The 26,177-nt window shown below is 41.9% G+C and overlaps 1 protein-coding gene across 2 annotated transcripts in view; it reads right to left on the minus strand.

Moving 5' to 3' along the window:
• Positions 1-2,805: 2,805 nt before the first annotated feature.
• The window catches only part of ERCC5 (ERCC excision repair 5, endonuclease), a 29,047-nt gene continuing 5,675 nt past the window's right edge, over positions 2,806-26,177 (minus strand). Inside the window, exons 2-15 of one of the 2 annotated variants that reach the window (XM_082675374.1) lie at positions 24,324-24,499; positions 23,299-23,414; positions 22,795-22,881; positions 21,639-21,699; positions 19,161-19,304; positions 16,997-17,204; positions 15,544-16,659; positions 13,499-13,746; positions 13,023-13,142; positions 12,635-12,848; positions 10,547-10,691; positions 6,490-6,692; positions 5,254-5,336; positions 2,806-3,568 (exon numbers count right to left, since the gene is read on the minus strand). In XM_082675374.1, the coding sequence (XP_082531500.1) occupies positions 2,978-3,568; positions 5,254-5,336; positions 6,490-6,692; positions 10,547-10,691; positions 12,635-12,848; positions 13,023-13,142; positions 13,499-13,746; positions 15,544-16,659; positions 16,997-17,204; positions 19,161-19,304; positions 21,639-21,699; positions 22,795-22,881; positions 23,299-23,414; positions 24,324-24,499 (3,512 nt within the window). In that variant the 3' untranslated portion in view covers positions 2,806-2,977. Of the gene's footprint in view, positions 4,114-5,253; positions 5,337-6,489; positions 6,693-10,546; positions 10,692-12,634; positions 12,849-13,022; positions 13,143-13,498; positions 13,747-15,543; positions 16,660-16,996; positions 17,205-19,160; positions 19,305-21,638; positions 21,700-22,794; positions 22,882-23,298; positions 23,415-24,323; positions 24,500-26,177 lie in introns of both variants that reach the window. The other variant, XM_082675375.1, reaches the window with a different exon arrangement.

Genomic DNA, 26,177 nt, shown 5'->3' on the forward strand with positions numbered 1-26,177 from the left:
TTTAAAAGATCAAGAAACCTCAGTGCTGGATTCCCTAAGAGGCAGAATATCTAAATGAATCATCTAAACCGACATGATGACAATGATTATTTGTTTCATTGAACGGTTAAAAAGAAGTACACAGAGACTTCTGCCTCCCAGTATAACTAGAAAAGCACATTTTACACACACACACACACACACACACACACACACACACACACACACACACACACACACACACACACACACACCCCCCTGTTACAAGGCATCAGACAGCTTCCAAGGCAGCCAAGAATTCCATGCTTTTGCTGATTATTGGTGTAAAGGGGCTGAGAAGCCCAAGAGAGGAACACAAGAAAGGACACCAGCAGAGCTTTAGCTAGGGAGACAAGTGAACTAGGGAGACAAGGGAATAGTGTTTGGAGCTGGCGAGGCTGCCAGGAATTGGGAGCCCAAGATCCCAGAAAGAAGGGACAGAGAAGTAAGCCTGACACTCAGCACTGACTTTTCATTCAAGGTATTTGCACAGTAAGATGTTTAGGGCAAGATGCTAATTTTCCAAGCATAATGTGGCTAAAAACAGAGCAAAGCTCAAAAGACGAGAGAAACACCCCAGCAGACAGTTAGTATCCCTGGAAAACTACTTTTTAGGAATGGGAGGAAACTAGGAGATGGAGTCTTACAAAGACTAGCCTTGCATCCACTCGGTCCTGATTGAAGTAAAATAACGTTCCCCTCTGCTGCCTGCCAGAATACCTTCTGGAATCCTCTCCAGAGGAAGATGCACAAGATCCACAATCTTCTCTACGTAACGTCCAGCATTCATTCAAAGTTTACTAGTCAACTACTAGGAAACAAACCCACACGTAACCCAGATATTGGAGCTTTTTGACACAGACTTTAAAGTAATTGTGATTAAGATATTATAAAAAATAGATGACAAGAATTACACCAGAGAACTGGAATCTACAAGTCAAATAGAACTGAAAATAGAATAAGTGAAATGAAGAGCTCCACAGATGAGTATAACAGCAAATATAAAGAAAGCAAAAGAAAAGATTAATAAGCTGAAAGATAATTTTATAGAAAAAGTATATGATGGTCACCATCCTAAGTAAGTTACAGGTGTCCCACTTACTTTGAATAATGATAAATTTGCTTTGCTGCTGTTTGTCTTTAACAGGCAGCCTATTTTCTAGGTAATATAAGCACCCTGAATTTTGAAGTAGAAGATTAGAGTTCAGGTCACAATTGTTTCCTACTAGTTGGGTGAATTTGGTAAAGTCAGTTAACATCTGTAAACTTGTATCTTCCCTTGTAAAAGGATATACCTTGGTTGCAGGGTTAAGAGAAAAAAAAGGTATAGTATAAAACAGTTCTGTAAATACTGTATTTATGGCATAAGCTACTAATGATTTTTTTCCAGACTTCTATCTTTATTAGCGTACGGACGAGTAAACAGGCTTTTTTGCAAACATATCTAGGTCTTCTATTAATGGATCCGAATATCTATTTTTCCTCTCTTTCTGGATACACAGCCCATGTAGAGATTACTTTTCTGAGTGCTCCTAGTATATGGTCAGTTCAGTTCAACAGGATGGGAGCTGAAGTGATTTTTCTAGTCACCCTTAACATAAGACATTCGGCTCACCCAAGGACTCTGGTTCTTTCCTCTTCCAGCAGGTTGAAACGCAGATGTAGCCGTGACCCGGTATAGACCACTGAAGCAGTACAGCAGCCTAGGGGATGGCTGAACCTGGGACCCTGAATGACATCAAGGTGCACAACTGCCTTACCAGCTCAGACTGGCCAGACTGTTGACTGAGAGGTAACGTTCCAGCGTTTAGGCCACTGCATGTGAACATCTCTTTGCTACAGCAGCTTAGCCTTCACCCCAGCTACTGCAGTGCAGGACAAATGTCAATTACCTATGAAAGGCAACAAAATTAAATTTTAGAAAAACTACTGCTTTTCTACCTACAAACACATATGCAGAAAACTCCCAATTATAAGTAGCTTTGAGAAATGAGAATAAAAAGAAAAAGTTAATGTCTCTCTCCCCAACCCTTCCCCAAAAGCGTTCTGCTTTAAATACCTCCAGAGAAAAGAAGCATTAAGAAAAGACTTGAGTTTATGTGGAAGTCAGTGTTGATTTTAGTAGAAAGCTGTCAGAGAAGACTGAAGCAGAAGACATTTCAAATTAGGAAGGAATAAATAACGAGCAAAAAAAAGCAGCAGCTGTAGTCCAAGTATTTGAGAAGTTGGACTGAAATGTAAATATAAATGAATATAAATATATTTATATAAATAAAATGAATATAAATATATTTTCTTCTCGTCTAGGTCGGAAAGTCAGAGGAAATGCACATTGAGTGAGTACTGATCAACAGAAATCCTTTTTCCCTTTTTAATGTTGTCAGAAAGCATCAGATGTTGTATAATAATAGAAACATGAGGCTTCCCTGGTGGCGCAGTGGTTGAGAGTCTGCCTGCCGATGCAGGGGACGCGGGTTCATGTCCCGGTCCGGGAGGATCCCACGTGCCGCAGAGCAGCTGGGCCCATGAGCCACGATCGCTGAGCCTGCGCATCCGGAGCCTGTGCTCCGCAAGGGGAGAGGCCACAGCACTGAGAGGCCCGTGTACCGCAAAAAAAATAAAAATAATAATAATAATAGAAACATGAACAGACAAAGCCTGTAAATACAAGGAAATATTCAATGAAGTGGAAAACACTAGAAAAAGGTAATATATTTAAAAATAAATGTCGAGTTTAACGTCCACATTTTTAAAAACCACACAACAAAGACTGTGCAAATACTCTGAATTTTATTATTTCCTCACAACAAATTCATGACGAAATGTTAAGCTGTACCCAGTTAGAGAGAATACATGTGTATTTAGGTGTCTTTAGATTTTCCTCTTCCTTCCTCTCGTACTTCTCCATTTCCTCTTTAGATTTTCCTCTTCCTTCCTCTCGTACTTCTCCATTTCCTCTTTAGATTTTCCTCTTCCTTCCTCTCGTACTTCTCCGTTTCCCCTTTTTCTTCCCAAACACAGACCTGGCGGTCACCAGGACGGGCTCTGCCTTCTCTCCGTCATCATCGCTGGAGCTGCCTGTGGTGGCACCTCCGTCTCTCCTGGGAGCAGGCTGCACTGTGCTCTGTGCATCTGAAGAGCTGACTTTTGACTCTACAGCTGCTTTTCCCCTTTGCATGTTCGCTACAGGGAAATATTCCTCATCCTCACTTGAAGAGGCATCAGATGACTGCGAGAGGTAGGCCTCCCCCAAAAACCCACCACATTCATGCCCCCGTTTAGAATCCGAAAGCCTCTTTCTTTTCAGGCTGGATGACTCTTTCCATCTATTTGTTGTGCCTCTCTTCTGGGTTTTTCCTTCTGCCTTATCGAGGAACTCAGAGTCTTTCTCCATGGCAACAGAAACTGCTTCTATTTCACTGGCTGCTTCTTCTCTTTCTTTTCTCAGCATACATGTCACAGCTCTGTTAAGTCTCTGGCTCTTAATACCCTTAGCCTCCTGTTTCTCCTGTTGAGCTAATCTAAAGAAAGAATCAATTCGGAGCTGCGTCTAAAAAAATGAAATAAAATAGTAATAACTCAGACAAGTAAACTTTCTAAAGCAAATCAAAGAAATCCACCCTGATTACTGGCATTGGATGACTCTTTCAGAAAATACTAATTCATTCTCTCTCAAAAGCCGATCTCCCCCAAATGAATGACTGGCAGCAAATTTTACTTTCAAGATCGTACTTAAAGCAGTACATGTACCACCTCCGTCAACTAAGCCCTCCGCCCACATACCAAGTAGGAAATCCCTTCCTTGGCATTGAAAGAGAGTTAAATATTTTTCAGGGGCCAAATATATCATCTTCTTTTAGAGCAACACAACTTCATGGGGTCTGTTTCTAAATTCTACTCTTCCCTTCTTTTAAAAACATTGTCATCATATGATACCTTCAGGAAGAAACTTCACAGTATTATATATTAGGAGTCGTAAGAAATATTCTTGACTTCTGTTCAGCAAATCCACTTTCAGGAAGACATTCTTTAAAAATAGTTACATTTGAGAAAAGTCACATGCCTGATGTTCACCACAGCATTACATACGAAAACCTGAAAATTCAAGGTCTACTAAGTGAAGTGAACCAAGTTAAATCTCTGACAAAATGTAATCTGGCCATCTGAAACAATGAAGGCCATGCAATACACAGAAAAAAAACTTACCTTCACCAGTGAATGGGGGCTTTATTTATAACAAATTGCACTTATGTCTGATAATAAATATATGTGGGACGGAGGGGAAAAATAAGAGAAAATGGACGTAAATGTTAACATCCATATTAGAGGAAGCAAACAATGAGTTAATTCATTTTTTTCACTTTCTAATTTTGGGGAAATAAACTTATATTAACGTCTACAATGAAAAGGGAGAATAGTATTACCACAAAACTTATCTGAAATTAAGGAGTAATCAGTCACTATGCCAACTAGCTTTCCTGGTCGGTGGGCGTACAATGTTTCCAGTACAGAAAGTCGTCAAACAACGCGCAAGTTTCTGGAAAGGTGGTCTACCTCAGTTTTTTGTTTGTTTGTTTGTTTTTCCAAAATCAACCCAATCTAATGGAAAAGGATTTAACTTGAACATGTATCTTGCAGGATCTGGTCTGAATTCCACTGAATGGTTTCCCTGTATGTATGTTTTGTGGGCTGCCTCTGGGGTGGGAGGAGGTCTCTGTGTGGGCAGGAACACACTCAGGGATAAAGCGAGATGCTGTTACCTACCTAAGGGAACTGAGGGTCATCTCTCCTGCCAGTACACTATGACTGAATTAGTACCTTTGATGATTCATTTACAGAATTTAAGAATATTAGTACTTGAAGACACTTAATAATCAGAACTGCTTTGGACTGGGCACTTCTTAAACTTTTTAAAAATGAAAATAGCTCTAAAAGGGTAAAATATTTAACCATAAACACCTTAGTACGCAATCCATTATTAGATTGTTTTTCTCGAAGTCAGAGTGAATACAAAAGGATATCAAAGTTCAGCCCTAAGAGTGAAAGTGGAAAATGAAGACAAAGTTCAGCTTTCCCGTTTTCTGTTTTCCTCTGTTCTCTTACTGAAGTACAATAATTTTTAAATGTATGTTACGTGCTCTAAAATAAAAGTAACTAGTCTTTAACAGCTGGCCCTCACAGCCTTCCTAACTTTACTCTCTATCCTGAACTTAGGAAAAGAGCTGCCATGATTACCTGCTGGACATTCAGTTGCTTTAATACAGGAAACAGAAATTCATCTGTCTTCGTCCTGTTCCAGCCAAAATACCGCTGACAAAATATGAAGGCAGTTAAGACTCATACATGTTTTTAAAGACATTTAAACAAGTGATAAATAAAAAGGTCCAAAGAAGCCACCCTTGATTCCATTCCCCATGTCGCCAAAGATTTTCTTATTTATAAAGATTAAAATGATAAAAGAAAAGAATAACAAAGCAAATTATTCCAACATAATCATCTGGCACGATGTTCTTATAAATATCCTCTAAGATAAAAGATATTCAACTCTCATTTTAGGACATCAAAGACTCATGACTATGAAAAAAGGTTAATCTAGAATAAAAACAAATTTCTGATATCATATGTATTTCTTTTTTCTTTGTGAAAAGATGTAGTTAGAGTAATACTATGGCAAACTTTTAAACATCTATCCAAATGATTATTTAAATATGCAGAAAGGAACAGTAATAGAAAGAATAAAACTAATAATCTTTTCTATTCTTTCAGAATGAATACTTAAGTATGTAGTGTATCTATGAATGCTTATCACTACTTACTTGAAATAAAGATTCTCTTTAAAACTAAAAAGATGATTCACAGTAACTAAAACATGGAAGCAACTCAAGTGTCCATCAACAGATGAATGGATAAGCAAAATACGACATTACATACAATGGAACAGTATTCAGCCTTAAAAAGGAAGGAAATTCTGACACATGCTACAACTTGGATGAAACTTGAAGACATTATGCTAAGTGAAGTAAGCCAGTCACAAAAAGACCTAAACTGTATGGTTCCACTTATATGAGGAACATAGTCAGAGTAGTCAACATCACAGGGACAGAAAGTAGAATGGTGGTGGCCAGGGGCTGGGGGAGGGGAACGGGGGAGTTAGTGTTTAACAGGGATAGAGTTTCAGTTTCACAAGATGAAAAGAATATGGGGATGAATGGTGGTGACAGTGACACAACAATGTGAATGTATTTAATAACCACTGAATGGTATGTTTAAAATGGTTCAGATGGTGAATCGTATGTTATGTGTATTTTACCACAAAAAAAAAAAATTAAGGAGAGAGAGAAAGGAACAGAAAGGAGCATCTTAGCTCACGGAATATTTTAAAAAAAACTGATCCAAGTTCATGTCCCGTAAGTTTTATACCAAAACACATATTTGACTTGATATTCCTGAGGTTTGAGGAAGGGAAAGGATATTCTCTAATCTTCTCGAGATCAGGTTTGCCCCACAGAAACGACCCCTTGGACTCATCCACCACAGGCTTGAGGTAAGCGTCTGCCACGGCCGGGTTAGGGAAGCCAGGCGTGAGCTGCAACTTGCGTAACTTTTTTTTCACTTTGGTGTCATAAGGATTAGGTCTTATCTTCTTATTCTTTTGAGCTCCATGCCACCACTCGCTACAAGGCAAAGGAAACAAACCTTCGTGAAGCAGTAAGACCTTATGGCAGATGCACCACAGACAAAGGGCTAAACGTAAAGTTCAGAGACGTAAACTCAAGTCCCACCCAACTCCAGAACAAAGTCTATGACTTACAGAATGACAATGGTGTCTTTCTCGTGTTATTAACACAGTATACAATGAGGCAATCACTGACTGACACCTTCCTCTGGGCTTGGCACTGTGTTAACTGCTCTACAGGCCCCATCATCACACGAGCACAGTCCTGCCACTGTCCTCACCTCACAGACAAGGAAACTAGACTCAAACAGAAGCCACTTGCTCAAGATTTCACAGCTGGGACTGGTACAATCTCCCTCCAGAGCCCACACTCATAGAAAAGTCACAGTTCCTCTCCTTCCCAGTGGTAAAATGAAGTAATATCAATGTATCCGTATTATTTACCTCCCGTCAACTATAATCAGGAGCCAAGAATATTTAATAAAATGTAAAAATGCCAAGAAGATGTTAAATTTTTTAAATGCAGAATATAACTCTACATCAAGTGTGATCCCAATACTGGGGAAAAAAATGTATATATGTGGAGAAAGAAAGAAAAAGTAAACAGGGATATTTAAAATAATAAAAAACACTAACAACTGTTATTTTACCATGCGCTAGGCAATGTTCTAAGCGAGGATACAGCGGTTAATTTTCTTGATGTTTTATTCCTTTTTCAATTTTTCCTTTGTGAGTATAAATCACTATGGTGGGTTAAAGCCCATTCTTGGACCCTCCTCCCAACAAGAAGTGTTGGGGTCCATGTCCCTTACCCTTGAGTCGGGCAGGCTCCGTGGCTGAGGCAGGGACATTGTGCCAGACCTTTAAAGACTGCAGCTTCCACTTCCTGTCTCTTAGAATATTCGCCTTGCAAGCAGTCAACATGCTGTGAGGAAGCTCCAGCTCGTGAGGAGGCCCAGATGGAGAGGGTCCAGGCGCCCCGGGCCACGTGCTGGCCGACAGCACTGCTCACCAGCCACGAGCGAGACACCTCACGGGGCCCCTCTAGCCCAGCTGAGACGCCCCCGACACACCTGGCACCAGGCGAGGCAGCCCCACCCCGAGCAGCCTGATTGAACTGCAGATTCACGAGCAAAATCTCTGACTGTTGCTGTTGGAAGTCACTGAGGTTTATGGTAGTTTGTAATGTGGCAACGGACAACCAGAAAAATTTACACAATTAGGATAAATAAATGGCATAAAAGTTAAAAACATAAATATAACCCTCTCCCATCTACGCACTAACAGAACCTAAAAAACCCTACATCCACTGCTTCACGTACTCATTGGTCTCAGGACCTGACTCACAGGCGTGGTCTCCACCAGTGCCGCACCTCACCAAGGCAGGAGTGCCATCTGGTGTTCTAACTTCAGTCTTCGTGCAGGATCAAAATGCAGAAAGGAGAAAAGGATCTATCTTCACCAGTTTTAAAATACTGTTCAAGAGGGCGCTGGGAGAACACCTACAATTCTCCCCTACTCTCTTGTGAATCTTCACCTTTGAAATAGTACTCATGATTGCCAGCACAACACACTGTAAGCTCATCAAATCAAAAGGACCAACCCCTCCTTCAAGCAAGAGGGCCAGGCACTTGAGGGTGGAAGACGGCATCTGCCCATCAGCTGAGCTCGGGGGACACAAGACGGGGCAGCAGCGACTGTGATAAAGTGGAAGGGTTTGTGCCCTGACCAAGCCAGTGGGGTGGAATTGCTGTCCTCTGTTTCTGGGCTATTTGGGAATTGGGGTTCAGTATTTTCAGATGTCATTTCCCCCCAGGAAAATCCAAAATTTTCTGTGAAATCTCCCCCAATTTAAAGGTTGGTAGCCCACTCAAAATTAAAGAACATACTGTGTAGGCCAAAGCAAACACAGCTGGGCTGAACTCAGCCTACAGACTCAGAGCTGCTCTGCTTTAAAGGGGGGCCGGCCGGCCAGGGTCTGGTTAGGAAAAGGGAGAGCAGAGAAGAAAGCAAGGTGACAGACACTCCCAGTCTTACTGCTCTTCCACTGTCTCCGCGCCCTGTAACTGCACCCATCCTAGCCCTGCAGAGCCAGCCAGGCAGGGGCAGCTCCTATCTGCCATCAGGGAGCTAAAAGACCAAGGCAGAAATTGCTAGAGCTGACTAAAAACATAACCATTCAAACAGCAACAAACGAGCAAAAACTGTTGAGAGAACAAAAACGGCATAAACAGGCATTCACTAGATCAGCATGGCAAACTGTCAACAAACATGAAAAAAAATTACTCTCACCAATAACCAGGACACCAAGTCTAAAAGTTAGATACCATTTTCACTTATCCTAAAATAATAATCAGATAAGAACTCAAAGACATGTATATAAAGTCACTCAAGGCAGTATTTGTTTAGACTTTAAAAAAAAACAGAAATAACAACAGGCATTTGATTAAATTAGTTATTCATGATACATCAAAAGACTCCTATGGAGTCATTAAAAACAGCAATGTAAATCTATACGTCGTTGATAATATGCCCTGTTCTATCATCAAATGAGTTGCAGGCAACATAAAAAGTATACAGCATTGTCCCATGCTTGTAAAAAAAAAAAAATAATAACAGACTTATATGAGTATACTTGTGCGTGTATGTGATTATATATAAAATGCATGTGTATATTGTGCATAGAAAAGACTAACACTGTATAAACCAAAATGTTATCTGTAATCTTTATAATTCATATTTTGTCATTTTTCTAATGTGTGTTTGTTATTTGTATAAAAGTTACTTGTACTTTTGCAAGTTATTTACATACCATGACTTACAAGCAACCTAACAACGTACCTCCAGTATATACATTTCCTCAACAATAAGAAAATTATGAAGAGATGACGAAAACAAAAAATAAAATACAACACTATGTGTGCTAAGGCTGGAGGACAGCAATCATTCAAACAACTTTGTATTTAATTCCAATCACCGAATCTTCAGACCAGAACATCCCGAAATTTTTCAAACCAGGAGCTACGACTGGAGAGAACACTAAAGAATCATTAAATCAGCTACTGCCAAATAGTATCCCATGTCAAACTGATGATTTTAAAAGATGCCATCACAACCTGTGACTAGACGAAAAACCACTGAATTGTACTTTAAAAGAGTAAAATTTATGCTGTGCGAATTATATATATTTTTTTGAAAAATGCCACCAAAGAGCAACCTTAAGAAAGAACTACTTTCACAGACAACCTCGTAACTAGCGCCATCTCAGAACCTCCAAAAACAAAGAGTGTACCCCAAGTACAGCACGACTCTGGGTTCCGGACAGAAGGAGACGCCACCACTGAATACATCAGTCTACACGCAGAGAGAAAACGTTCCTGGCATATAGCTCCATGCCCCTGTCTGGCCGACCTCCCTCAGAACACTTGGCACACAGAAGTACAAGCATGTGGATGCTTCTCCCTCGCCCCCAGGGTGTGGCAGCTCCTTGAGGACACAGCCTGGGGCTCAGTCACCTCCCCTATTCCAGCCTAGCACACTGTCTAGCACATAGTAGCTGCTCAGGAAATATTTGAATGAATGAAACGGTAACCTCTACACTCCCAGGAATTCCCACTGGACTGGCTATGTATCCTCAAACCCGGATAAGCGTGGCACCTCTAAAAATAATTGCCTATGATTTCATCAAACTCTAGAAAAGGGAAAACAAACTTTAGTAACCCCAACCATTACCTCCTCCTGTTTTCTCAGGGGACAATGATTTGTGACAGTTCACGATGTAAGGAATAGTTCTGTTTAATTTGGGTATTTATATATAAACACTTGAATTAAAGAAATTAAGAAAGGACTTACGAGAATCTTAGGAGAGGTTCCAGGCCATGTCCAGGGAATTCATTGAGAATTTCCATGGCTGTAACGCAACCTACAGTTGGTATTCCTTCCGTATAATCACTTCCAAGCAAATAGGCCAAATTTATTAATTTGTTCCGGTCCAATCCTATAAGAGTAAAAGTTATTATATACTTTTCCACTTTTTATTTTATAAACATTTATTACATAACATTTATAAACACTTCATTATATAGATAATATACATGTATATATCCTTATCCAATATCCAAAGGTATCTCTCTTTTGCTATTTGAAATAGATTCCTTTTTTTTTTTTTGCGGTACACGGGCCTCTCACTGTTGTGCCCTCTCCCGTTGTGGAGTACAGGCTCCGGACGTGCAGGCTTAATGGCCATGGCTCACGGGCCCAGCCGCTCCGCGGCATGTGGGATCTTCCTGGACTGGGGCACGAACCCGTGTCCCCTGCATCGGCAGGCAGACTCCCAACCACTGCGCCACCAGGGAAGCCCTAGATTCCTTTTTTTAAATGGCATTGTGCTTCGATTTTTCAAGTTTCACACATCCTTGCAGTTTTAAATGCCATATAACCTCTGACCCCCAAATTCGGCGCTCTCACCGGGACCTCTCCTCTGAAAGACAGTCACGCACACTCAACTGGCACCTTAACGTCTCCGTGGAGATGTCTAAGCGGCACCTCAGAGACAACACATCCAGACCTGGGTCTTCACTCCCGCAACACCCGCACCTGCTCCTTCCCCGTTCCGCCATCTCACCAAGGCCAGTCCACTCCGTGCACTGCTGCGGGGGATGGGGGGTGTTATTCCTGACTTTTCCTTCTCTCACGTCCCAGCCCAGTCTACCTGCAGAGCCTCTCCACCACACTCTGGACTCTCCTCCTTCCTCTCTGACCTCACCTCTTGCCATCCTTCTCCTCATTCTCTCACACTGGCCCCTGAAGTCGTTTCCCGGGCCTGCCATAACAAAGTGCTCAGACTGAGGGCCTTACACAAAGGATTCATTTCCTCACAGTTCTGGGGACTAGAAGCCTGACCTCACGGTGTTGGCACGGTTGGTCCCTTCTGAGCCTCTCTCCTTGGCTGGCAGATGGCCGGCTCTCCACGTGTCTGCACGTGGTCTTCCCTCTGTGTCCTAATCTCTCCTTCTTACAAGGACACCAGTCGGACTGGATTAGGGTCCACCCTAATGACCTCATTTGACCTTAGTCACCTCTTTAAAGAACCTATCTTCAAACACAGTCATACTCTGCGGTACCAGAGTTTAGGACTACAATACATGAATTTGCAGGAGATACAATTCAGCCCGTAACTATCTCCATGCTTCCCTAGAACACACCAAGCAGCCTTCTGTCTCAGGGCCTTTGCACATGCCAGTCCCTTTGTCTGACATGCTCATCCCCACGGTATCCATAGCACGAGCTTCCTCTCTACTTTAGGCTCCAGCCCAAAAGGTGCCTATTAGTAAAGCCTTTTCTGACCACAAAGGACATGCACTTCTTGCGACTGCAGGTCACTCTCGCCTCTTTTACTGCTCTGTTTTTCTATATGGCTCATACCACTGTCAAATTACGATTTATGTATTTTTTTTACCATCTGTTTCTCCTGCTAGACTGTTTTATTCTCTGCTGTTTCCCCACTTCCCATTGCCAAGAACAACAACTGTCATATAGGAATCGCTCAGTGTGTATTTGCTGAATCAACGGGAGGATGAAGGATCACTGCCAGAAACAACAAGGACCATGAGCCTCATGATTCCAGCAGGAGTGACCCCCACCTGTCTCCCCACTCTACCACCTGTGGTTTACTCTGGAGAGCTCAGGTAACCAGTCAGAGCGTAACCAGGCCTGATGATTAAAACTGCAGAAAATGTCTGAACATTACTAGGGTTTTAATTTCTTAGTTCCAAATTAAAAATCGTATTCTGCTACAGAAACAAAAGATCGTTTACATGAAAACTTGTACAGATCTACCATTTCCATTAATGCACCAAATTAGCTCCTTGGAAAGAAAGAATTCATACTACAAAATTCTGAAGGTAAATTTCAGAAAGCAATCGTACTCTGAAGTCTTACCTAATTGGTTGTGAAAGTCCACATACTGGTAATATTCTACAAACTTGTTTTTATTAAAAAAGTTTTTATAGACGTGCCGTGCTCCGAACAGCCAAATGTCACTGTCATCAGTGATCGTTCCAGAAGTTTGATCAGTCAGATCCAGGATGGCGCACTGAGCTTCTGCTTCCATGGGAGCCTCAACGTAGGGGATGCCGAACAGGCGAAGAAGTTCCTGAAGAGGTACAGACACACGATGACCCCTGCTGAAATGCAGGACCTGGCCTCCACCCGGAAGTGGGAGCAGTGCTTCAACAGGTAACTTAATGCATGTGCCCTCAGGGAGTCTGATTAAGGAAAGACATCGGTAGGTAGGTATTGTTCGAGGACACCCAAACTGTCCACCTACCTGGCTTTCCTGGAACATCTGTCCTGTCACAGTAGCCGCGACCCGTTCTTGCTGCTGTTTTTGAGCTTTCAGTGACTCCTGCTGTGTTAAAAGGTTGCTCTCCAGCGTCTCCAGCTCCTCCTATAAGATAATTTCGCCTGTGGGTAATTATATTAATAACCCAATTAAGTTCATTGGTAATAAAAAGCTTGTACTTAGTCTGACTGAAGTTACCAATAAGCTTTTTCTCCTTATGCAGGTTTCCACTTGGATTTCTGAGCGAGTTTGTAATAGCTTTAGAGTTCCCTCACTAACCCACACGGGAAGTGGACACTATCCCGGCCAGGAACCTCCACAAGAAAGGAGCCATGTCAGCAGGAGTAAGAAAATGGGTGCAAAGAGCTATTATGTCTTCCTCCATCAGCTCCTTAAAAACTCAGAAGCTACTTAACTTGGCTTCCTCAGCAATGAGTAAAAACATGATGTCACGTTATTACCAGGTCAACATCTTGCCATTCGTTGAGCAAATCATCTGCATCTTTTTCAGTTTCTTCAGGTGGCTCAGTGCCCACGGCCTCCCTCTCAGAGTTGTCTCTCGGGAGGCCCTGGGGGTCACCTGTGGCTTCTTGCGTCTCAGTTCCTACTGGTTCCTCTTCACCTTGTTCAGAGGGAGGTCTGGAAGCTTCGTATAACTCAGCTTGAAGTTCATCGCTGCTATTTATACTCTGCACTTCAATGAAACTTCCTGTACCAAAATAATAAGATCGTTTTGTCTATAACTAAAACATTTAAATTACCCTGAAATCATCAAGAGCTTTCCAAAGTATCCTGAAAAATGTTTTACCCTAAAAAGAAGAGATTTAAATGTCTTAGAAAACATGTAATAGTAGTATATTGTTATTAAATAAATTTATTAATAAGTGCCTGTAACTTCAAAATAAGCCTTTTCAATTAGATACACTGCCACTGTCTTTGAAATTAGGAACCATGCTCTCAAACATTTGCATATTTGCTTATAAAAAAACGTCCTCTAGGGCTTCCCTGGTGGTACAGTGGTTGAAAGTCCGCCTGCCGATGCAGGGTCCCCTGGTCCCTGGTCCCTGGTCCCACGGGTTCGTGCCCTGGTCTGGGAGGATCCCACATGCTGCGGAGCGGCTGGGCCCGTGAGCCATGGCCGCTGTACCTGCGCATCCGGAGCCTGTGCTCCACAACGGGAGAGGCCACAACAGTGAGAGGCCCGTGTACAGCAAAAAAAAAAAAAAAAAAAGTCCTCTAAGTTAACTAAGAACTACCAAGGTATGTACACAATCATGGAGTTTTTAAAAAATGTTTGTATGCTATTTCACTATGAACACAGCAAAGAATAACACTGTGACGCAGAAGAGAGAACCCTGGATAAGGACACGGAAGAAACAGCTCTTCCTCTCCCACCTCCTTCCTTCCTCTCTTGATGTCCTTTCTTCTCTTTGAAAAGCATTTATTGATTCCCTTCCTTCACTTCAGGGGGAGGAGTCTGGATCTGAGGACACACTCAGGACGGAGGGGCTGGGACCAAGGGGACAGCCAGGACCAAGGAGGAGGCCAGTGATATCGGGAGCTGGTTACAAACAGAGAATGAGCAAGTAAGCAAATACACTGAAGATAACAGAAGGTCCCTCACTGTTAGACAGGGAAATTATAAAGAAGGCGGAGTGTAGAATGAGATCTGGGATGCTGGAGAAGAACTGCAGATACGAGCGTGAGCTCATGGGTGTATACACAGCCCCACGAACAGGTGCCAGGCAGGGTTGGGATTCAAACCCCATCCAATGGCCCCAGAGCCAGAGCTGCTTGGTCTACACTGCACTGCTCTCTCCCGTCTCCACCCTCTGGTCACCTCTGCAGGGGAGCTGAACCAAGAAGGCCAAGTGTCCCCCTGGCTCAACCTCACCTGGGAACGGCGTGGCAACTCAAGTTTCTGGCCGTTCTACACATGTCCACAAACGACCACAAAGACACTACCGTGAGGACTGATTCTGGGGTTAGATATAAATTTTAGTGAGTAGGCAATTTTACAGATTTGAAATCTGTGAAAAATGAGGATTGACTGTACATAAGCGTACACAGATATAGACATATAATATATATGTGTACACATACAGAGCGAGAGAGACAGAGAGAGATATGATAAAGCCAATGTGGTAAAATGCCAGCCACTGAGGTCCTAGGTGAGGGAAATAGAATGCTTTAAGATACTTTTTCAACTTTTTAAAATTTGTAATTATTTCAAAATAAAAAGTTAAAAAATTAAAGGGAAACTCACCTTTACCTTCTCCAACTAGGGCACTCCCTCTCTTTAAAAACAAAAATGAAAAGAGCAGCCAAACAGCAAAGGTCAAGATTCCATTACTAGCTGTGTGTCCTTGGCAAAGTCACTTGTCCTTTCTGGGCCTCTAGTTCACCACCTGAACAATGTGGATCTGGACTACACTAAAGCATCTCTCGGTTCCTGCAGATGCGAGATCCTACTTTTCTTTATCTCTAAATGAGCACAAGCACTTACCATCAGATTCACTTTCTTCAGAGCCTGTTTCCTTCGGTTCCATGGATGCTGGAACTGAAATTAAACCCTGGCCTGCAGATTCAATGGTCTCATGTTCTTGGATGGTTTTCAAGAAATTCTCATGCTCTTTGGCATTAACAGATGCCACATTTCCTAAGTCACTTATTGTCTCTAAAGGGACACTTAGCGTATCACTCGATTCTTGCAAACTGACGGTGCCTTCAGGAGCAGGGTTTTTTTCAGATTCTGTTGCATCATGACTTGAAAGGACAGAGGTGTCATATTTACTCTCTGGTGGAAGAAGACCTTGCTGTAGCTCAAGCACTTTGGTTCCACTCCTTGATACGGAACTCGGACTTGTCGGAGGTGTCGGTGTCCACTCTGGTCCTCTCTGGAGCCCAGGTGCATCCCTGGGTAGCACCACAATGTTTTCCAAAGGAACTGGATCTTTTCCATCCTTAAGTGCAGTCTCATCGTTTGTCTGAAAGGCTTCCTTCACCGGGGGAATAAACGACATCTGCTCTTTTGGAACGCCAGAGTCGCTGCCTTGACAAAAGACAGTCCTCGGTAGGTGAGCCGATTCTGTCCGCTCTTCGTCGGCATCCGCGCTGGTTACAGGCTCCTCTGCGAGGTTCATACTGGCTGCGTGAGACGCTGCTGCCAACGGCACTCCTTCACCATCTCTCATTTTAGGTCCTTCCTCAGTCTCCTCGTCAGAACTGCTCTGGAGCGGTTTCGGTTTTCTCGCGCCTGCCCCTCCTGTCTGCACGTCGCTCCTGGCACGCACTTTCACGTCTTCATCATCGTCATCGAGAGCTCTCTGCATGGCCAAGAGAGTCAGTGGCGACACAGAACCTGCACGTGCGGTGGCGGGCGCGTGCGTCACATGGCACAGCCTGCGGGTCTCACTCTCCAGCTCATCTTCTGAGCTGCCGCCCAGCAGGGCCGCCTGCAGGGCCAGTAAGGTTCTCGGGGAAGGAGGGGAGGCGTCAGGCTCTTCCTTTGGCTCCAGCTTTTCACACGGAGATGACTTCATGTCAGAAGACCTGCTGTGCATTTCACTGCATGAAGGAAGAGACTCTGAATCCACTTCTGCAACTTTCTTAGCTTGAATACCTTGAGAAAAATTAAATATTCTCACTATGTAGCTTTACAGTGTGACAACATGCTTCTAGTTAGATGAATAAGAGCATACCGGTTCTCATAAATGAATTTATAAATTCTCATTTAATCAGCAACTAAGAGTTAATTTGTTAGTTAATTTTAAAGTGGGTTGGTATGATACTACTTAATACATTAAAATCTATATACATTTATTATTGCATTAATAATAATTATAGTCAATAAATTAAGTAGGACTTCATTCACATTATCTGGGGGTGGTAGCTTATAGAATTCAGAGACATGACATATTTTTGGTTTTTAACCGTCAAATAAGTGATGGTACCTGTACCTTTAATCAAGATGTAATGTGACGTATCTTCAGAGACCACCCTCCTTGACTCTACCTCCTTCAAAAAGCCTCCTTCATCTTCATATTGCCTTTGGATTTGTCCTGAATGTTGTTGATTCATTTCCTTTTGGACATTTTCTATGTGTTGGTTTAGATAGTTTTTTTTAAGCAAGCCTTTGAGCTGGTACTGTGAAAAGTCATTGGACTCCTAAGGCAAAATAAATAAACAAAATTTATCTTATATTAAATACAGATAGTATTCTCATATTTCCATCCTTTTCCCCCAAAGGGGATAAAGAACAAGTGATTTTTTCCATTGGTGGTACTTTCATACTAAAAAAGTAAAATTTGAATAGTAGGAAAATGCTATAATTGCTTTGTTAAAGGATAATCTTTCAAATAAAAAGAACTGGGCAAAAGAAAGGAAATCATGCATACTGTTTATGATTCCATCATTTACTCAAAAAACATTTATTGAGCATGTGATGCATGCCAGGCACTGTGACATGTTGATTCTGGCTTAATGGACAATCTTTTAGAATGCAAGTAAAGTGCCCAGCACAGTTCCTGGTCCATAAAAGACACACAATAAATCATTGCAATCACAGTTATTAGTAATACTTAACATTTATAAAGCACTTCCTGAGTAAGACATTCTTCTAAGTGTTTTTAAATATATCATACCATTTTATTCTCAACCACCGATGAGGCAGACGTCATTATCTCCATTCCACAAATGAAGAAACTGAGACTTAAACAGCTTGAGTAACCTCTCTAGAGCCGCATGGCTAGTAAGTGGTAGATCTGGGGTCAAAAGCAAGCTACCAGAGCTTCCCTGGTGGCACAGTGGTTAAGAATCCGCCTGCCAGTTCAGGGGACACAGGTTTGAGCCCTGGTCTGGGAAGATCCCACACGCCGCGGAGCAACTAAGCCTGTGCGCCACAACTACTGAGCCTGTGCTCTAGAGCCCGTGAGTCACAACTACTAAGCCCACGTGCCACAACTACTGAAGCCCGCGTGCCTAGAGCCCGTGTTCCACAACAAGAGAAGCCACCGCAATGAGAAGCGTGTGCACCACAACGAAGAGTAGCCCCTGCTCGCCGCAACTAGAGAAAGCTCGCATGCAGCAACGAAGACCCAGCGCAGCCAAAAACAAATAAATAAAATAATAAATTTATTTAAAAAAAAACAAAAAAGCAGGTTGCCAAGCCTTATACTAAATTGCTCCTATTACTATTAAGATTATTACTCTTATTACTTACCAATACTACTATTATCAATTTTGCATTTGCCCAATGTTCAGACAATGCAAAGGTCCAGTCTGTATGACTTAGAACTTCCCTTAGCTACCAGAAGGACGGATCCAACGAGCTGTGCACCACCCTACCCTGGCCTACCCATCCCAGAGGCTCTGTGGTGGCAGACAGAGAAAAAATGGAGCAAACCATCAGGACTGCCTCTTTCTCCCATCCTTCCCACTGTTGTTTACATAATCCAAATTCTATCTCCTCAAAGACCAGCCAGAGATCCATTTACACTCAAGAAACAAAATGCAGGATGGATAGACTGAACCTGGATGTTTCCCCTGAAACAAAAATAAATTTACTTCTGTCCTTTGAATATCATTTCTGTACATCTTAGCATTTTCCTATGTTCACGTACTTCGTGGAAAAGCAGATAGGAGTGATGGGAAAAGAAACAGCTCCTGCCTTTTTCATATTTTTGGTATCAAAATATGTTAATATTCTACAATGTATATTATGGGTTAAAATAACTTTTATGAACTAACCTAAGAATTGAACCACTAAGCGTACACTAGGCACTTACTATGTGAAAGATACTGAGCTGAGTGCTAAAAATACAGAGGTGAGCAAGGTAGGCACATTTGGGTGCTAAAAATCTAAAGAGACACTACAGGGTGCTGTGAGAACACAGAGCAGGAGACAAGACCTGGTCTTGGTGGAAAGTCAAGAAAAGCTTCCCTGAGTAAGTATTTATAAGTTCAAACTTATAAATGCATGTTTCATAGTATCTCGGAGATACACAAATGCCATTTACTGTAAACGTATATTGTACAAGTAATGCTTATCAATTTTCTTTTTCTAATGAAAAATTTTGCTGATATTCTTAATTCTAAGCATTAATGCGCTGTTGTATAGTTTACCTCTGGCATTGCTTCAAATAATGTTCTTCTTCGCTTGGTAAATTCTTTCATATCAGTCAAGATTTCATGCTTTATTTCAGGGGGCAGGCTGCTAAAGTCTTCAGACTCAATATCTACTGCATTAGGATTCTGAAAGAACTCCTCCTGTAAAGAGTAAAACGTAACACCATGAAATTTACACTTTATACACTTAATTCTATTCACCGTGACAGATTTTTTTCGGTGCTTGTATCATAAACAGAGTTCTGCATATTCTACAATAGGCTAAACACAGTTGTACATTATGTGCAATAGGCATCAAAGTGAATAGGCAGATTAGGGAATGTATCCATTCACTCATTCATTCATTCAAAACAAAAAAAATACTTGGCAGGCACTGTTCTAGGTGCTAAGGAACTACAGAGATCATGCCAGGTAAGGTCCCTACTCTTAGGAGCAGAAGACACAGGATAAAAAAATAAATGAACAAGATAACAATGAGAAAACAATGCAGGTTAATCTGATAGGAGAGTTAATTAGAAGAACAGAAAGAGAAAAAATATTATCTGATAGAGAGGACCCCACCAGAAATAATGACCTGCAAGCAGGGACACAAAAGACACCCAAAAACCTGCTCTGGGACAGAGCATCTCAGGCTGAGGGAACAGCAAGTCCAAAGACCCTGAGGCAGAGATAAGCCTTATGAATTTGAACAATATTTACAGTCCCCTTAGTTAGATAAGTTCTGTCTTGCTCTTAACTTAAAATCAAAAGTAGTCATTAGTGGGCTTCCCTGGTGGCGCAGTGGTTAAGAGTCCGCCTGCCGATGCAGGGGACACGAGTTTGTGCGCCAGTTCGGGAGTATCCCACATGCCGCGGAGCGGCTGGGCCCGTGAGCCATGGCCGCTGAGCCTGCGCGTCCAGAGCCTGTGCTCCGCAACAGGAGAGGCCACAACAGTGAGAGGCCCACGTACCACAAAAAAAAAAAAAAAAAAAAAAACGTAGTCATTAGTAAAGATAAAATAATACAATTTGCTCTCTTGTATGTATGCATGTTGTGTGTGTATAAACCAGCAAGCACTTAGGACAGGCCAGTCATTTCACTCAGAGCTTCCCATGTTTTCCCTCAGGAATGCTCCCATCGTCCCTACGAGGAAAGCATCAATATTATTGTTTTAAAAAAAAAAAAAGGAAATAAAGCCTTGGAGAAGTTGATTTGTCTAAGATCGCACAGCTAGTAAGCTGTAGAGTCTGGACTTAACTGCAAGTCTTTCTGCCCACAGGGTCCATGGTCTTCATCAAGACTGTGCTCACTTGCTGCATTAATAATGCAGGACCTTCATAAGCTGGAGAATCTTGCAGTTTCAGCTCAAAAGTCTTCTACCAGACATACCAGAATAACATGAACATACAAGAAACGGTGAGCTTGGGAATCAAAGAATGTTACCCGCTCTTCTGAGAAATGTGGAAAAAATTTCAAAAACTTGTATATGCAGCACAACCTCAACTTGTAAGCAAGTTGTGCATTAAAATATGCGTGGTGGTGGCTCTGCAACCTGTGCACGGTTCTCTGACCCTCTTCTCGCCTAGTTCCCCTCCCATTAAGTGGGGGCTGGCCCTAACCAGCTGCCAGTGAACAGAGCGCCATGGAAGGAAGGCTGTGCACCTCCCACAGCTGGCCAGAAAGGGCAGCGCGGGCCCTGCTGGCACTGCCTCTTGGGCTCCGGCCCCGGAACACAGCGGCAAGCTGTGCCAGAGCTCAGACCACACGGAGAGGCCACAGGCGGGGGTTCTGGCTGACAGGTAACGTCAGTTGCCGGGCACGCGGGGGAGGAGGTCTTTGAGGGGCTCCAGCCCCAGCTACCGTCTGACTGCACCTACACGGGAGACGCTGAGAGGGAACTGCCTCGCTGAGCTCATCAAGCCCCAGAACAGAGAAGATGATGATGATAAAAGACTGTTTTCACAGCACTAAGTTACGCAGCAATAGGTAACCACAGCCTGTGCATGAACATACATCTTCATAAATATATACATACACACATACCCTTGATACACATACACATACCCAAACACACACACACACACACACACACACACACACACACACACACACACACAGGTATTCAACTACACGGGGGCGGGAGGGGTACTAATATACAGCAAAATGTTACTAGAAGTTATTCATGGGTGATAGGCTTCCCGTATTTTTATACAAGCATTTATTGTTATTTCTATTTATTTATTGGTTGGTTGTAAAAGAAAGATGGCTTATTGTGGATATCTAGATAGGCATAATTCCATACATATGTTTATGAGTCTGTGTATATTTTATATGTATGTACATTCACATGCACACATATATACACACAGTAAAGAAGGTTTCTGTATTTTTTACCAAGAACATTCATAAATCCATACTACCTCATTAAAATTATTCATTTGCATGTTATTCATTTCAAATAGAATAAATCCTGAATTCAAAAATTATTTAAATACCTGTAGTGCTTGTTTTTGATTCATTCTCTCTTGCCATGCTTTTTCATCCTCCTCTTCTGAACTGAAAGTCAAACACACGTTTATAATATCTATGATTTAATGACTACTTACAAAAATATTTCTTGAGTGCAAGGTGCTGCTAGTTACGGGAGCTGCAACAGTAAGACGGCCTCAGTCTCACAGTGTGATGGGGACACCTGTAAGCGAGCGATCGTAACATGACCTAATATCTCCCATCACCAGGGCAGAGCAGGTTGCCGAAGCTGCAATTAGGGGTCACTTCACCCCAGGAGCTTTGTGAAATCTCCTGCAGTTACACTGCCTGATTAAGGGGTTGAAGTTTTATCCTAGAGAAGGAAGAATCTAGGAAGTGCTTTAAGCGAGGAAATGACAACATCAGATTTGGGTTTAGCAGGTTCTACACTACCAGCCAGACACTGGGCTTGGCAGGGAGGGGTTCCCTCAGAAGGGTACGATCAGAGATGGAGACACAGACAGAAGTGTGGAAGCCAGGACGGTAACCTCGAGACACCATGATGGCCGCAGCGGTAACTCACAAGCTGTGTGGCCTCACAGGAGCCCCGGGAAAGGAGTGGGGGAAGGACAAGCTGGCCCTCCACCTGCACGTCAACCAAAGAAGCCGCTGAGGACTAACATCCAGCCGGAGGGAAGAGTGCACAGGGGTGCCCGAGGAAGAGTGGCCAGAGAGGGTCCCAGACATCGGGCTGAGAAATGCAAAGCAGCCACTGGATTTATCAGGGAGGACGTAGTGTGCGGACTTTAGTGATGGCGTGAGAGAGAAAACACCGGGCTGAGAAGCAGGTAGAGACAGCTGGCGTCAGTGAAGTGTAAGAAAAACCAGAATACACGTCTCCACAAATTCTAAATGAACAGTGCTAGCGCAGGCTCCAGAGAATGAAAAAAGAAAACCGCCACAAACCACCAAAACCAAATAAAAAGTTTTAAAGTTTTTAAAGTTTTAAAGTTTTTAAAGTTTTTAAATAAAAAGTTTGGTCTTAAAAAATATTCTAAAAGGTGTCGAGAATGCGTATTTCAGATGCATTAATTCCCACATGCCTTATTATGTAGATAAAATAGAAAGGTTTAAATCTGTCTGAATACAGCAATAACATTTTTAAGTAGTTAAAACATTTACCTATCTTTCTCTGCCTCTTGTAAAGGTGGCAAAACATAGATGTCATCTTCTCTTTGAACTTGAGTAAGACTGGGAAGTGCTTCCTCCCTGAAAAGTACACAGAGACTTCAACAGAGATCACAGGAAACAGTATTCTGAGAGTCAATAATACTCCCCAGTGATCACACAAACGCTGACGAGGAGGTGAAAAGGGGAAACCCAGGGGCGATAGGTTCGGCCCCTGCTGGCCTGGCTGCGGGGCTGCTGGACAAGAGAGCAGCCCCCAGAAAGAGGGGACCTGGTCTCGGCGTGAAGAAAAGTGTTCTGAGAGTAAAACGTGCAAAAGCAACGCGGCAGCTTTCCTTTCTCGTGATCACAGCTGATTCTCACAGAACAGAGTTTTCACAACTTCAACTAGGTCAAATGGACACCCCATTTATTCCTCTCATTAGGGAAAGGCAGCCACAAGAATCTGATGCAAAAATTTTAAATTAATCTTTAAAATTAATGTAATTCCCCTCTTGCCTTTTGCTTTTTAAGGCAGTTTTGATAACTTGTCTTTTCAAAAATGTTTTCAAAAGCTTCTCGGTAGTTTTTTTGGAGTCATTGGTTGCCAAGTCCTTTCTCTGCCTTCTTTTAGCCTGTGAAAAAAAAGGATACAGGATTTTATTTCAAGGTATTAGTATATCAAAAACACTTCTGTGGGTTTTTTCCCTAGAGAATTTGGTTTGTCTGAGTTTTCGGACTATGGTTGTTTTGGTATCTTCTTCTAATTACCGTATGAGTGAATACCTTCAGGTTTTTGCTGTGGAAAGGACACCCAGAGTTTCCAACTAACGAGTACTTAATGGGCTGGCTATCACACAATATATTTGAGAAGCTATTAATTTACTTTCAATTTCTTTTAAACATCCTTTAATGTCCTTAAGTAGCCTAAAACTTGATATACAAGTAAGTAAATGCTTCCCTAAAGGGATTATTATATTAATTAATTTCTTCTTTAAAATGCCACTGTTAAGCCAAAACCAATTCCCGATATTAGTTTTTATAAAAATACATTACTGGTATGTAACTGTCCTTCCACATCCAAGATTATGTCATAAGAAATCCTAAAATGTATAGAAATATCTTGTAAGAAATGTCCAAAACAGGGAAAAATGGAATAGTCTCGGTGCTTACAGTTTACTACAAGGCAGAAATATCAAAACATTCTTTCATTTCCTCTTTTTTAACTGAGATAAACCGCCATATAACGTTGTGTAAGTTTAACTGCAGAACACCTAAGACACTCTAAGGGGAAAACTCTCTACTGTAACTTTAGTAGTTTTATTAAAAGTTAAATATTATTGCTCCTGTGATATACTTTCAGAAACAAACCTCTTTTAAAAGAAAAAGTGTTTGTTCAAGATAAATTTTTAAAAGTTGAATTAAACTAGATATATGTCAAAGTTAAGTCTTGATTTCCAAAATTCTAAGGAGAAAATTTAAATTTTATGTGAACTTTTCCTTCTTTCTAAGAATGCATAAAGAAAAAAACAGATGACTCTTACCAGAGTCTGTTTCTTCAATAGTGGAGCATCCCCATCAAACACAAAAATAGGGCGAATTCGAAAAAATAAGAGTTTGCAGAGCCGATGGAACAAAGTAAGAAGATGAGCATTTTCTATTGAGTTCCCATGGCGATCCCGAACTCCTTTAAGTGCTTGGTTTAACCAAATGCTAATATCTAGAAGGATTGTTAATGGAAAACACTTTGCAATTTCTTCCCTCACCCTCACAATTTCAAATTCCTAATGTCTGATATCATCCAAACATTAAAACTGAGCACCCATCACAACTTACTTGAAACTGAAAAATGGTTAGCCCTGATGGAATCTACCTAAAATCAGTTAACTGTATTTGGGCCCTGTTATCACTATTCACATTCTGAATTTTTAAATCTTACATAGACATATGTCTCCTTTAAAAAGTCTAATCGCAAAGAAGTGCTTCTTTAAAAAAAAAAAACTAATGATCTGTATGGAATTTTAGTAAATTAACACAACTTTTTTGGAGAACAATTTGGCAATTCATAGCAAAAAACTTTAAAACTTGCATTCTATTTTATGTAAGAATTCCACTTCCAGACATTTATCCTCAAGAAATCATCATAGACTTACAATAAGAGTTACTTATAAGACGGCTTGTTTATAATAATGAAAATACTAAGAATAAAAGTTTTCCAACAGGTCTTTTTTTAAATTAGATTATGATATAGTGATTTGCTGGAATCCAAGGGTCTCTTAAAAATGGAAGTCGCAGAAGCACATGAGGCAGAGAGTCACAAAATATTATTAAAGGAAGTAAAACAGTTACAAAAGTATGGAAAATATAATTCCATTTTGTAACATATGCAATATGCTAAATATTAAAAAAAAGACTCGAAGTTCAGACATCAAAATATTAAGAGTAGTTGTCTTCTGCTGTGATTACCTAATTTTTCCTTCTTGGAGTCTTCTTATATTTTTAAACTTTACTAAAGAATGCTTTTTAACAGATTGTTTTCTATTTGTTCATAAGAGAGGGACACAACCCTCTGCCCGCTCCTCCGACCCACCATTAAAGTGCTGACTTCAGCAGTGATGGCCCGCAGGCCCTCCCCTTTCCTCCTGTCTGCACTGGCTACCCAGGTGACGTCCGCCCCCCATACCACAGCCCATAGAGCACAGAGCTCCACACACGCGCGTCTGCCCCAGAGCGCTCTCCCAACCCCAGGTCGGATGGCCTCGTTGACATCTCTACCTGATGCCTCAGCCGCTTCAAACTTACCACGATCAAAACTGCACTCCGTGCCTTCTCAGCAGGCTACTCACGCCCCCATTTCAGTGGATGTCACTCCCATCCACCCAAGCCAGAACCCTGAGCGCCATCCCACGTACGCCTCCACCCAGCCATTGCCAGGTCCTATCAGTTCTACCTTTTTAGCTATCTTGAAACTGTTATGTTAGATTTCACCGACAGACCTGTAGTGAAAACTACAGTGGAAAGCTCCCACTGCCTTTAGAATAATATCCAAAAGTCCTTCCCACGGCCTACAAACCCTGAATGATCTGTGCTCTGTTCACCTCTCCTGGCTCACATCAAGTCACTGGGCTTCTCTCAAACCCTGGAAGTCACTAAGCTCCTTCCTGCCTCCAGGGTCTAGACCCTCCTTGCTCCTTCCCCAGCCTGAAAGAGCCCCTCCCTCTCTGAGCCTAGAGATTCCCTACCCTTAGGTGTCAGTCTAGGGGTCACGCCCTCAGCCGAGATTAAGACCTCCAGTTACACACTCCTATTCAAAAACACCTTGCTTATTTCATGGCAGAAATGTTTCTATGCACTGGGGATACAGTACTGGACAAAACAAAGCGTTTGCCCTAATGGAG

This window comes from Grampus griseus, assembly GCF_964374135.1.
Source record: "Grampus griseus genome assembly, chromosome: 18".
Classification (NCBI taxonomy): domain Eukaryota; kingdom Metazoa; phylum Chordata; class Mammalia; order Artiodactyla; family Delphinidae; genus Grampus; species Grampus griseus.